At 42.4% G+C, this 14,098-nt stretch overlaps 1 protein-coding gene across 1 annotated transcript in view; it reads right to left on the bottom strand.

Moving 5' to 3' along the window:
• Window positions 1-1,022: 1,022 nt before the first annotated feature.
• The window catches only part of LOC134398522 (phosphatidylinositol 3,4,5-trisphosphate 3-phosphatase TPTE2-like), a 28,652-nt gene continuing 15,576 nt past the window's right edge, over window positions 1,023-14,098 (bottom strand). Inside the window, exons 10-18 of the mRNA XM_063125853.1 lie at window positions 13,422-13,503; window positions 9,825-9,913; window positions 6,781-6,842; window positions 5,620-5,700; window positions 4,682-4,787; window positions 4,429-4,526; window positions 3,509-3,604; window positions 2,995-3,065; window positions 1,023-1,126 (exon numbers count right to left, since the gene is read on the bottom strand). Of these exons, the coding sequence (XP_062981923.1) occupies window positions 1,024-1,126; window positions 2,995-3,065; window positions 3,509-3,604; window positions 4,429-4,526; window positions 4,682-4,787; window positions 5,620-5,700; window positions 6,781-6,842; window positions 9,825-9,913; window positions 13,422-13,503 (788 nt within the window). The 3' untranslated portion in view covers window position 1,023. The remainder of the gene's footprint in view (window positions 1,127-2,994; window positions 3,066-3,508; window positions 3,605-4,428; window positions 4,527-4,681; window positions 4,788-5,619; window positions 5,701-6,780; window positions 6,843-9,824; window positions 9,914-13,421; window positions 13,504-14,098) is intronic.

Genomic DNA, 14,098 nt, shown 5'->3' with positions numbered 1-14,098 from the left:
TTATGCTCTGCTGACCACCCATAGTGGAATTATAGCCCACCCTATCCAAAAAGGCCTGCTTAGCATGTTAATTCCCAGAAGCCAAAGTGGGGCAGAGGGGAGTTAAGAGGCTGTCATCTGCTTGCAATGTGCCATGGCTGGAAAGGTCTGGGTTGTTGCCAACAACAACTGGGTTACAATGACAGATTGGACTACTGTTGTCTAAAAACCTAAAACTCCATGGATCACCCATTTCCTAGCCAGTTTAAAATATAAAATTAATATGTATGAGAGTGGGATTGATGTTCAAGTTACCCAGGACAAGTCTGGACAGCTTTTAACACCAGCTCAGCAAATTCAGTAAGGGAGCCTGCTGTACAGTATGACAGCCAGTATGCCAAAAGAATTGCCAGACTTGGGCCTGTATCCTCTGTACATCCCTGTCCATATCGGATGAGGCCAGGTACTGGAAGCCTTCATAAAACCATTAAGGGCACAATCCCATGCATGGCTGACTGGGGAATGCTGGGAGTTGTAGGATGTTTTTCCTGTCTAAACATGCATGGGATTGCACCCTGTCTGATCCTCCTAGCTCCCAGTTGTAAACTGAGACTGGGACCAAATGGGCAAGTATCAACCCAGATGCTTCACCCAGTCAGCTTTTGGTGATATAAGCAAGGTCAATGGCCACAGTCAGAATAATGCCATGGCTGGCTTGGTGCACTTGGTTGGCATTTGGACTAGCCAGCTGAGATGGTGTGGGGGGAGGGGAGAGAGAAGCAAAAAATACTGAGGATTCCATACTTCTCACACATAAACCAGCTGGCAAAAGTGATTGTTTTAATCATCACAGAAACCGCACACAGACACACAAGAGAATTAAGCAACCTCTGAGATTAACGTTCAGTTCTAAGATGCTCCGGTCTGCGCTTGTGGAAGGAAGACGACGCTCAGAAGGCAATACCAGAGCAGTGGCAAACACGACATGATCCTGGGAAGAAACTGCATATTAACTCCGTTTAAATGTTCACTGCTAAGTCCTGGCTATGGCTCAGTGAAGTTCAGCTCCACAGCAAATGTTTCTCCAAACATTTTCCACATCTTTGGCTTGTTTAGGTTGTCGACTTCGTTTCTAGGAATATAAAGTCTGGGGGAAAGGAGGAAAAATGGTAATGATCCTTTAACGCACACCATGTAAATCCATGTGCAGGAAAGTACAAAGTGTACACCTTTTACAAAGCAGGAAGGGGATTAGTTATGCATCATACAAGCTTCCTACTGTCAGAGCAAGGGAGCACCTACTTCCATCTACAAAGTGTACTGCCTTCATCTCCAGCTTTTCCACACAATTCATTTTTAGCTGCCCTTACTTGTGGAGTCTTTCTCAAGCACCTGCTGCTAAATTTGCTCCCACCCCTGCCCCAGACCAGTATTGCTTATGGCATAGTAGTAGTTGTACCCAAGAAACTGCAGAACCAATTGGACGTTCTCTTTCATGGTTTTTAGCTGGAAGTCTACCTGCTAGGATTCTGATCCCCTCTCAGTTCCTTTGCAATTCATCCACATTCAGTTATACACAATTAAGTATATACCGTTAAGATACGATGCTTGGTTTGCCATGTCAGATCTGTCTCCTGTTCTCCCGCATTTCCTTGCTACTCCTATCTCTCTGTGTTGCTTTGCTACTAGTGAAAGACCAGTAAGACTTACAACAAAATGTTGTAGCATGGAGAGCTCTTGTTCAGGGTTCCAGCTAGCCATCCCTTCTAGAATCTGCTGTTCCATACTCGCCACCTCCCCAATTTCTCCCCCACAAGATACCCACCATTCTATGCCCTCACATGCTCCATCCTCATTCAGCTGTTGGGGCTGGGTTGCCCCTTTAGAAATTTCTAAAGGGTTTTTTTGGACTTCATCAAACCTTGGGGTTCCACTGAGGATATCAATACATCCATCTTGTCCATTTTGGTTACACAAGTGATAACACACACACACCAAACCTCTCTTAATAGAGGAAATAAGGGCAAAACAAAGAATGCTGTTTTTAAGAGTGCGAAAGTCAACTGGTGAGTTTAGGTAGCTGGGCAGAACTCCTTACTATTTATTACCCAAATAGATGTAGCCATGGCATGCCGCAAAGAAAGAGGTGTAAAGAGATGGAGTACAGCTACAAAAAATATAATAGTCTGAATGCAAGGAAATGCTTGTTTCATTAACCTTCAGTTTGATCTTTCAGCAAACAAGCGCATCTCATAATTCCATTTTGCAACTACCGCATTTCTTCAATTCTAAGATGCACTTTTTCCCATATAAACATCTCTAAAAACGGGGTGCATCTTAGAATCGCGGGTGCATTTATTATTTCTTAGAATCAAAGCTTTTTTTCTGTTGGTGGTACTGAAATTAGTGTGCGTCTTACAATCGACGGCGTCTTACAATCGAAGAAATGCGGTATATTCGAGATTATCTGATGATGAAGTTTTAATGCAGGGGCAGTCTGCATTAGATATACCTAGACAAATGAGCAAGTATTCATATCACCACTATATAAAGAAGCTAGATGCCTGTTTAAGTTTCTCTTACAGGGTGAACAGAAGTTATTTATCCTCAGTAATAGTCCAGTAGTAGCCAAAGAAGCCTCGTTCCCTGGAACAACTTGGTTTGAGTTACTTAGTTCTTCATTCATCAAACTCCTTTCTTGGAGGCTAGCTGAGCTGTATGTTACCATAGAAGGAAAAACAAAAGGCCGAGGCCGGGTTCCAGGGGCATCATCAGTAGCAAATATCTGGAATATCTTGTTTCCTTGGGGCTATGTGGGGTGTTTATAGTTCACTCACATAAAAAAAATATCGCCCCATGGAAGAAAGTATCACCTGCCTCTTGTTAAAGGAGACAACTCTTGTGCAAGCCCTTCCTAGAGTCAAGTCCATCATGCTCTGGTTCTCAAGGTGACCAAAGTTCAGGGGCGTTTTAGCTTTCCACTACAGGATTTTGCTTTTCTACATTACAACATACCTATTATCCTCTATGAAGGCAGTGTGGAACCAAAAGAAGAAAGCACAGTCATCGTAGCCTTTTGGAATATTCTACATTTTTGAAAAAAGACAACTGATTTAACATGTAATTCTGCTTAAAACATTCTACACTTTTCTTGCATTCAAAGTGCTTCATCTTTATTATCTAGCTGTTACAGCATTAAGAAGGGAGTAACCTGAGCCCCCAACAAGGTACAATAAACTAGGAACAAAATAATTTTCTGTTCAATAGCATTCTTCTTACTAGCTCAAAAAAATCCAAACATTCATTGCAGGTTTTCACCACTCTGCTCCACCCATAGACAGCCCCATCTTTAAAGATTTAATGTGGGTTTTAGTGTGCATTTCCCATGAAGTCAAGGGGCCTATCTGCTTTTATAAGGTCAGTATCACCACTTAATCAAGCCAACATTCTTTATCAACACGGAATATGGGAATACAAGTACAAAGTGTGGAAGGAATTCAAGAGATCTACAAAAAAAAAAAATACTTACAGAAGAAGATTCAAATCTGACTTTCACATCATTGCTAATGACAGGACAGCTTTCCAAACCAATTACTACCCAGTCATTTTCGCCATCAAAGAACAACTGAAAGGAAATAGATAGGCATCTCACTTTCACCTATTAAATTATTCCTGTCACAAAATGCATGGCTGTGATTTACTAGGACAGCAAGAGCAACTTCTCCATCCCTCCTTTTCTCCTGTATTGAAATCATTGCAATTCTGAACAGCTTGGCAGGGAAGAGTCCAAATCATTCCTACTCCCATGAATAACTAGGTAAGACAGACACATACACACACACACACACGCACACACAGAGATAAAGAATAAAGTTGTGCCTCAGAGGCCTCTTGCAGACAAACAGTAGTGCTACCAAATCTGGCACAGAAAGAGAGTTTAGGGAACAGAAGTAGTTATGCCATGGGTTACCCTTTAGTTACTTCTGCAATAGGTTATAGTGATTTCAGATAATAGTAGTAGTAATAATAATATAATAACTACAATTATGCAGTGTTAAATAAATCTCCAGTGGAGATCTAGGTAATGATTGGCTGTTACCTAGTTTAATTTGCCCTTTGAAATTTATGTCTTTCAGGGAATGAACATTCCATTTCCCAGTAAAGTGTACATTCTTGGCTAGGCCTCAAGTTTCCTAGCAACACCCCCTCCTGTTAATCTATCACTACTTGTGGGGGTGCAGTCGGCACATATGGCTACAACAAGTGCCAGACCTTTCAGGAAAGGGTCCCTAAGCACATTTCATGCAGTGTGTGATGTGCCCACCAACTAATGTGGGAAGGACAGCTTTATTTGTTTCCTATATGGGGCTGCAAGTGGTCATATGAAGTGACCAGGTGAGCTAGGAACAGAATCCATCTCTCTGAATTAATCCCAAAAAAATCCGTTACCTTGCAGTTCTCTTGGGTTGCACAAACACAGTGAAATACTACTTTCTTTTCCATTATTATTTTCACTCTCAAATCACTCCCACTGCCTTTCCCAATTCCTAAAAAAAAAAGAGTGATAGCAAAGCAATTACTACCATCAAGCTCTGGAATTCAGGCCTGTGAATTGCTAACTGCAAATCTTCAAAAGTAATTCTAAGTCACAGCAGGACAGAAAATGTCTTTACTAGACCTATAATGTTTTAGTGACATTTACCATGAATAGCAGAGAGCTTTATGCACTTGATTCTAAGTGGTCTTACTGGTGGGAGCTTCAGGCCATACTTGATTTTCAAGGTTTCATAATATTCGACATATCGACTCTGCAAATACAATTTAAGAGCATCTTGAGAAAAATATTTTATAGGCAAGTTAAAGTGAGGCTGTTTGCATGACACAACAGCCCATGGGTTAAACAAACCATGGGCTCTTGGGGATGAATGGGAGAGAGAGTGCACACTGCCTGCAGCATGCCCATATCCACTTTTATTCCGCAACTTACAATCACCTTCTTTGTAGGTTGCTAAGAGTGTTGTCTGAACCCTGACCTCTAGGTTGTTTAAGGAATAAACATCCCAGCAGTTATCCTAACAAAAAGCTATGGGTTAACCATTGGGTTGTTTAGCCCCTAAAAATCCATCAGTCCATGCTTGGGCGACACTGGGCAACCTACAGAGGAGTCTATTGTGGGTTGCTGAGAGTGCACCTGGTCTCTCCTGCTCATGCACAACAGCCCATGGGCTCTTTAACCCATGGGCTGTCATGTCATGTGAACCAGGCCAATATTTCCTAGCTCACTACAGTCATAGCCCAAAGGCAAAGCAAAGCTCCCAGACCAATCCAGAGAACAGGCAGACCATCTTCTGACTTTTGGCTGCAAGAGAAGACAAGCCTTCAACCACATCACTGCAAGCCTCACTTTACCAAAACATGCCTAAAACCTTAAAGTCTTGATGTGCTGTTGCTCCAATTCACAATACAATCAGTTCACTGGATTGAAGGCACTCTGAGATACCACCCAGAAATGCTACGGGGTGGAAGGCCGGTCCAGAAAAAAATAGTCATACTAAGTGGTGTCTTTCTACCTCTTGCATTAATCCCTTGCCACAATACTGCATACAATGACTTAAGTGGGGCTTCAAAGCAGACTCTTACCTGGGATGGTGTCTCAACACCTTGAAACTTGGAGCTTGTGCTTTTATCAGTTCTCCTTTCACCAAAATACGCCAAGCTTTCCTAAAAACAGAAGAGCCATGGCACTGTTGCTATTGCAGTATCTTGCAGTTTTGGTTTTAAAACTAATGAGGTACTCCTCTATCTCCTCTATTCCTAACGGCCCATGAAGAGCAGGTTTTCAGGGGAGGTTGGGGGCTGCAGAGTGAACAAGGAGGTGGGTAATTTCCATTCAGTAAATGTGAACCTCATTCATGGTAGGAGAGACAAGATCCAAGCCATAAAAACCCTGCCTGCCAGTCGAAATACTGAAACTCCACTCCTTGCTGTTCTTAGCAGATTTACAAATTTCTCTCCAAAACCACATATTTCATCCAGTGGTGCCATTCTTTGATCCATTGGAGGTTTCTGTGAGCTAGCTATGGGGGCAGAGGGCAATGGCTGTCTTCTTTTTTTTCCCTGCATCCCCCCCCCCCCCCACAACACCTTTCATGCTGTTCAAGGGTTCCCAAACACTCTGGATCAGATTTGAGGGGGGGGCAGGAGGAAAAGGGGATTGGGAAAATTGCTTTCCCCCCTCCCCCTTATGTTCATGGAAGCCCACATTGGAATTAAAAAGCTTTCTATGAACCATAGGGGCTAACAACTGGAAACAGCCCTCTGAGATTAACAACAAAAAGAGCTTAATCAGTTTCTGTCATACGCAGCATCACAGCAAACAGTGCATTGACCTGACAGAAGCTGCAGAAAGAGTTCCATCAGGCAGCTCAGGTGACTCCAGCGTTTGCATGTTGCTTACTACATAATTCAGCCAATTGCATTGAGAGCCTGGCTCCACTCCAATGTTGGACATTGCTGGCAGTATCTGGTGCTGCTGTGAACCCCTCAAAACACCCACCCCTCTCACTGCAATTGGGCTGAACCACACACAAGCAGCATATAAAGACTATAGGCATCACCTATAGACAGCCATCTGTCAGGGATGCTTTAAGGTGGATTCTTGCATTGAGCAGGGGGTTGGACTTGATGGCCTTCCAACTCTACTATTCTATGATTCTATGACCTACATAAACTGCCATCATGTGGAAGCACTTTTCAGAAAGACACAGAAGGAAGATCACCACCTGCCATTGCTTTATGTACCTTTGCACTCTCAAACTGGTTGCTGTCAATAAGCCAGACACAAACCATCATTCCAGTCCGACCTGCATCAAAAAGGGGGAAGCAGAGACTTAAAGAGAAAAGTTATCATGGTTGTACCCCAACAGTTGCACACGAGAATGGAACCATGAAAGCAATTGCTTTAGGCGACATCCCCCTGTCCCACAGCAAATCTGAAAAACATCTGACACTGCCTAGCAGCCAATCCAGAGGTCCTTTACAAACTGCCACTGTAAATCCCTGCCCATCTACTGAATCAACATTATACTCCCAACACCACCTTTAGCAACCACCGGGCACAACTCTAGGTTGACGAGCATGGAGTTCACCTTGCATGCCAGCTTTTTGAATTATCGGGAACTCTTCTCTTTGCTTATCCCCAGTAATGGGCCTGTAATTTTCAGAAGAATAAAATCCTTCTTACCACTTGCAGAAGGCAGCTTGACTACTGCTTTGCACTCTGTATGGAGCTATCTCTCAAGACCATTGGAGGGCTTTTGTCAGCACAGAAGCTCATCTGTCAACTAGTACATTGCCAGAAAACACTACATCAACACTCTAGCATTCTGCACTGACTTCTAGCAGCATCTTATGCGTAGTTCAGGGCACTATTTTATAAATTTCCTTTTGCACCACACAATTCTCTAGAATCAGCGACAAGTGATAGTGCCCTCGATATCAAACATTTGAACCCTGTGGGCACATGGAATGCTTCCCTCAAGTTTTGAGCTTCTCTGCTCCCTACAGAAGATCAATATACAAAGGTATCCATGAACTCTAAATCTAAGCTAGCACTTTGTGGCTGGACGGGTTTATGTCCTCATATTTAGAAAGCAAGTTATTACTTTAGAACAACGGATTAAAGATATAGATTTTCAATATGCTATGACAAAGGCACATACCGACATGCTTTTACAAGGGCTAGATTTAACTGCCTTACTTCTGCAATCTTGGAAGGGCGTTATCAGGGCATCCCATATGAGGACCGCTTGTGTCACTGTGGTGACAAAGTAGTCGAAACACTAGACCATGTTTTTTTCCCAATGTAGCTTCCACAGGGAGGAGAGAAATAGATTTCTTGGTCCTCTTATGAGAAAATGCCCTGGAAGGACACCCAAACAGTATTTGGAATATTTTCTGGCAGGTACAAACAAGTTAACAACAGAGTTAGTGGCTAAGTTCCTCCTCTCCATACAAAGGAATCGCAAATTGATCTCATCTTAATTGTAACTTCTATCCCATGCTGCTGTTGCTTATCTTTTGTACTAGGTGTTCTTGTTGGATCCTGGAATGGATCCTGGTTATGTTTCCATGGATTTACTAATTGCTGAGGAGCTGGAGGAATCAGAAGACTCAGCAGAAAACTTAAAGGTCAACGTTGCACCTGGACATTGATGTCATGATTGAATAATTGGTAACTTGATTGTTTCAATTAAGGGATTGCAAGCAGTTGCATCACTGTACAGTTAGCCTATAAAAAGGAATGTATTCCCATGTACATGTATCAGAAATGATCACTCAGTAATGATCACTCTATCAGAGCTGTATTGACTGACCGTATGTAAGTATTTGTATTTGTGATTGCCATAACTAAATTATATTTTTATATGCCAGTAAAGGTTTGTTTAAACCTACTGAAAGTCTCAGTCTTAATCTGTGTCTGTGCTGACTTTGCTGGAAACCGCTGCAAAAACTCTGCTATAAGGTTATTGGCCAGAAGCCCAGTCTGGCAATAACTAAATAAGGTTGTAAATATAAAACCAACATATCCCAATAGTTCTAACTATGCGTATATATTTTAAATATGTGTATGTTTTAAATAACTCTTTTAGCCTGTTCGTATAATGAACAAATGACTGATTTTATGGTTTTACATTAATGATTGTTGGTATAGTTTCTATTGGGTCTGTGACCACATAATAAAATGTATGTATGTATGTATGTATGTAACTCCGTGCTCAAGGTTAAAGAGATTTGACGCTCCTGCCTTCAATGGTCAGGGGCCAGAATATTTCATGTGCTAGTGGTCTTCAACCGGTCCAGACCCATTACCCACATCAGATTCCCAACCTGCAGCATGGGACCCACTTTCCCAATTTTACTAACTATGCCTATATATTTTAAATATGTGTATGTTTTAAATAACTCTTTTAGCCTGTTCGTATAATGAACAAATGACTGTGATTTTATGGTTTTAAATTAATGATTGTTGGTATTGTTTCTATTGGGTCTGGGATCGCATAATAAAAATCTAATCTAATCTAAAAAGTTATTACTTTTCTTCACATTCCAGCACTGATGTTAGAACACAAAGAATTAGAGTCAAGTGTTAAAAGTCTTCCATTCCATCTTTCTTAAAAATTAAATCAAAGTGGCTTACGAACAGTGAAATAGATTCAACTGTATCTCCTGTGGCTTGAATAGGGACAAACGGCTTGTTTTTATCACATTACAAGTTTTATCACATTACACCCAAACAGAGTTTGGCGAATGGTCACTGTTAACACTGTTTATTTTTCACTGTCTATACTTTCTACATTTCAATTCCCTCTTACCTCAGCGTTAAAAATCCCCACCTGTACTCCAAAACTCACATTCACACTTACGTTGTAACATTTCATGCATCTGATGACATGGACTCTAGTCCACAAAAGCTTATGGCATAATGAATTTGTTCGTCTTTAAGATGCCACAAGACTGTTTTTGCGACAGTACACTAACCCAACTATGGAAATAACCAGGCTTCAAAAATTTAATCCAAAATGGCTGAGGGACAACCTAAAAACAAGTTCTTGAATTCAGATGCCTACTTTTGAATTATTGGTGCACACCACAAAATTTAGGAAAAGCTACCTAGCAGTAATTCTCAGGGACCAGGAAGAATGGCCACTAAGCCAAAAGTTACAATGTCATTTGTAATGTTGTGGTTTTGTGCCTCAGATGACTCCTTCAGAGAAATAACACAATGGAAGTTCAAACTACTTGAAACTTCACCCTGATGTTTACACTAAAAGGTATTTGCTTACCCTTCCCTCCTTTGCAGTGTATTGCTATGACATTGTTGTCATCCTGTTTCATCCATTCTCGCACACTAGCAGTAAATTTGAGCATCTCCCTTAAGAGAAAAGAGAAATACTTAACTTGAGAACAATTCCAATACACATTTTCAGCATGGGCTGTAATTATTGACTTTTTTCTGGACAAATGACCAATTAAGACATAAAGATCTTAATGGATTTCTTCTTGCTGAGGCTAAGTCTGAAATCGCTCAACAATGGAAAAAATTTAATGGACTTGCGAAGCGCAGATGGATAAACCATTTTATTAGAAAAACTGTCAAGCAAATTAAAATATGCAAAAGGAGAAAGACATATGGACAATTTTGAAGAAACTTAGCTCCCTTTTATTTCATTTATAAAGAAAATTCTTTGTATAGCTCTCCAAAACATCACTTGAAGTATTGAAATGATACTGATGCAATAAATACAAAATAAATGGCGTTTAAGACCTGATACTTTTTTTTACATTGCCTAAATAGTGGTGATTCCTGATGTAATTTATTATTTATTTTTGCAACAGATGGTGAGAAAAAAATTGTGTGTTTGCTTTTGTATTTTAATTTCCCCCTTTTTTTCTTTTGTTTTGTTATCGTGGTTGATTATTGTTGTGTGTAAGTTGTATCAGTGAATTAAATAAAAAAAATTAAAAAGCTATCTTCCAACATATACTAGAAAAAAATAAAATGTGAGCTCATGTCTCAGAGCGACAGTAATAGATTTCAACTAGCTTAGGTATTTCCTATTTCAGTGTCCTTTATATAAGACTAGTCCAATGCAAGCATTCATAAATTGTATCTGTGGAGGGGTTGCAAACTTCTGGCCCAGCTGACCCCACATTATAAGCGAGTTTGGCTGAACATACTTTCAGTTGTGCAGGATACCTGCTCCCAGGGAGGTCTGGAACCAAACGCACAGGCTCAGTTCAGACAACACTTTAGTCAATGCAGTGTTAAAACTCCACTCAATGGTTGAGTTTTTAGGGGGTACTCCCCACACATGTTCTAACTCCACCATTGTGTGACTGTGGGCTACTGTGGTGTTGAGTAAAATCCACTGCGATGTTTGATTGATAATTCCTCTACTATCTGTCCTCCTGATGGTACCCCATCAGCCACTGCTGCAAAAAAACCCAATCCCATTGACTCTCCTAGAGGGGCACTCACTCCTTTCAACACTCAAGCAGGGAACTCTGTAGACAATGGGAAAAGTCAACTCAACACAATGGAAAACTCCACACAGCCCTCCATACTACACAGCAGTTGTGCAGGAACTCTCCTCTGCACAGCGTGAATATTCTGCGTGGAATGTTTTCCAAAAAAACCTTCCACCATTGTGTGTTTTCCCGCCAGACAACACATTTCTCAACGGTGATGTAATAACTCCACTGTAGAGTTCTAAAACCACCATTGAGAAACATGTTGTCTGAACTGAGCCACAATCTCCCCTCAGACCTTCCAGCTCAATCTGGGAAGACCGAGGTATAGGGAAATGGGTGGCCCCCATTTCCCATAAACGTATATATTATTATTATTATTTATTTATTTATCATACTTATACCCCGCTCCTCAGCCAAAAAAGGCTCTTGGAGCGGCTTACACTTAGGAAAAAAGACAGTCCCTGCCCTCAGGCTTACAATCTAATAAAGACATGACACACAAGGAAAAGGAGTCAAGGAGGGAGGGAGGGAGGAGAGAGAAAGAAAGAGAGAGAGAGAGAGAGAGAGAGTGTCCAGCAGGAGCAGGCCCTGATGTTACTTCTGCCTGCTCCTGTCCCCTCAGTCCTTCTTCTTCCCCACAGGGCCAAGATGGCAGTTTGCCCTGTGGGGGGGGGGGGGGAAGAGTCCAGCAGGAGCAGGTCCCGATGTTACTTCTGCCTGCTCCTGTCCCCTCGGTCCTTCTTCTTCCCCACAGGGCCAAGATGGCAGTTTGCCCTGTGGGGGGGGGGGGGAAGAGTCCAGCAGGAGCAGGTCCCGATGTTACTTCTGCCTGCTCCTGTCCCCTCGGTCCTTCTTCTTCCCCACAGGGCCAAGATGGCAGTTTGCCCTGTGGGGGGGGGGGGGAAGAGTCCAGCAGGAGCAGGCCCTGATGTTACTTCTGCCTGCTCCTGTCCCCTCGGTCCTTCTTCTTCCCCACAGGGCCAAGATGGCAGTTTGCCCTGTGTGTGGGGGGAAGAGTCCAGCAGGAGCAGGCCCCGATGTTACTTCTGCCTGCTCCTGTCCCCTCGGTCCTTCTTCTTCCCCACAGGGCCAAGATGGCAGTTTGCCCTGTGGGGGGGGGGAAGAGTCCAGCAGGAGCAGGCCCCGATGTTACTTCTGCCTGCTCCTGTCCCCTCGGTCCTTCTTCTTCCCCACAGGGCCAAGATGGCAGTTTGCCCTGTGGGGGGGGGGGGAAGAGTCCAGCAGGAGCAGGCCCTGATGTTACTTCTGCCTGCTCCTGTCCCCTCGGTCCTTCTTCTTCCCCACAGGGCCAAGATGGCAGTTTGCCCTGTGGGGGGGGGGGAAGAGTCCATATACTTCATATATGTTATTAAGGCCTGAATACAGCTACTGATAATACATTATTTAAGTTTGCTCTGAAGCCATTTATCTTGTGGGCTAGACACATTTGCAAGTTTTAAATCATTGGTGCTGGTTTGACAGGTTTATTTACATTCCTAGGACTGTCCCTTTCTAGGACACCAGCACCAACTTGGCATGATACTTTGGGAAGAAACTGAGGTAAACGTTTAACTGTTACATTTTATTTCAGTCACCGAGGTCTGAATGGGTCAACAGTAAAAGATAAATGTATGCTTTTTACTTGAGGCTTGTGCCTAGGGAAAGTTACATTTTAAATACGGTGCCCTGGCAAATTTGTGGTTACTGTTACCTCTAGGAAGTGAAAATGAAGCCAGGTTTCTGTCCTTATATATAGATAAGTAGGATCAAAACTGATATCATCAGATTGGAGAACAACTGACTTTTCTAAGGATGCTCATTGGTCATACGTTTAAATAGAGATGGGGTGAGAGAACGTTGACCATACCAAAGCTAGTTGGCTGGAGGGTTCCGGCCAGAGCAAATATAAGGAACTATGGAGGAGTTGCCTGAGAAATAGCCATCAGGACGTGACTTCGTAAGAGGCTGACGAGCCTGAGGAAGTGCAGCTACAAGACTGAGGAGCCATCCTGTGAGCATGTGAGGCAGAAGCTGAAGGAGGCCTGCAATGGAGAGAGGAAGACTCCTGGAGCAGCCTTCAGAGAAAAGAGCTGAAGGCTGAATGTCATCTGATGGCACCGGTCTGAAGACTGAGCAGCTCCTGGACCAGACTGAAGACTTCAAGGGAAGCCTGGTGAACACCCTAAAAGGTTCCAGGTGGAAGTCACACCTAATGACTAGCTACCTCAGGAGGAAAGGTATATTTTAAAGAAAGGGGTGTGGTTTAATGGTGTGGTTTAATGGTGGCAGTGTAAGTGAAAGAAGGGATTGCCCAATGATGAGGGGTGATCTTTCACATTTTGAGATAGGAGTGGAATTGCCATAGTGTAGAGGCCCCCACCCTAAAAAGAAGTTATCCACGTACTTACTCTAAAGTAGGAACATTATGGTCATCAATAAATATCCGCTCCACTCTGTAATGGAAAATTTTTGGGTCATAGCCCTGTTCACCTGCAGGAGAGAAGGATATATAAATATTAAGTATTTAAAGTCACCTAAAGTTCCCTTGAGAAGACACAGTAGAACAGTTTTGCTCAAATATCTCAATTTCCCCCTTCTCTGGTGGGGTTGTGAAGAATATGTTACACTGATTAATGTCCTGTTCCCTCCCTCCCCTGTAGAGGGCAGGCACATTTGGGAATTTGAGACATTGCTGTGGGCACCACCACAAAATTGTTCCCTGAGATAATTGGCTAGTCACTTAATTAATTTATTTACTTATTTATTACATTTTTATACCGCCCAATAGCCAAAGCTCTCTGGGCGGTTCACAAAAATTAAAACCATAATAAAACAACCAACACGTTAAAAACACAAATACAAAATACAGTATAAAAAGCACAACCAGGATAAAACCATGCAGCAAAATTGATATAAGATTAAAATACAGAGTTAGAACAGTAAAATTTAAATTTAAGTTAAAATTAAGTGTTAAAATACTGAGAGAATAAAAAGGTCTTCAACTGGCGACGAAAAGAGTACAGTGTAGGCGCCAGATGGACCTCTCTGGGGAGCCCATTCCACAGCCAGGGTGCCACAGCAGAGA

Source organism: Elgaria multicarinata, chromosome 4, assembly GCF_023053635.1.
Source record: "Elgaria multicarinata webbii isolate HBS135686 ecotype San Diego chromosome 4, rElgMul1.1.pri, whole genome shotgun sequence".
Classification (NCBI taxonomy): Eukaryota; Metazoa; Chordata; class Lepidosauria; order Squamata; family Anguidae; genus Elgaria; species Elgaria multicarinata.
This window is presented reverse-complemented; position numbering and strand designations above follow the sequence as displayed.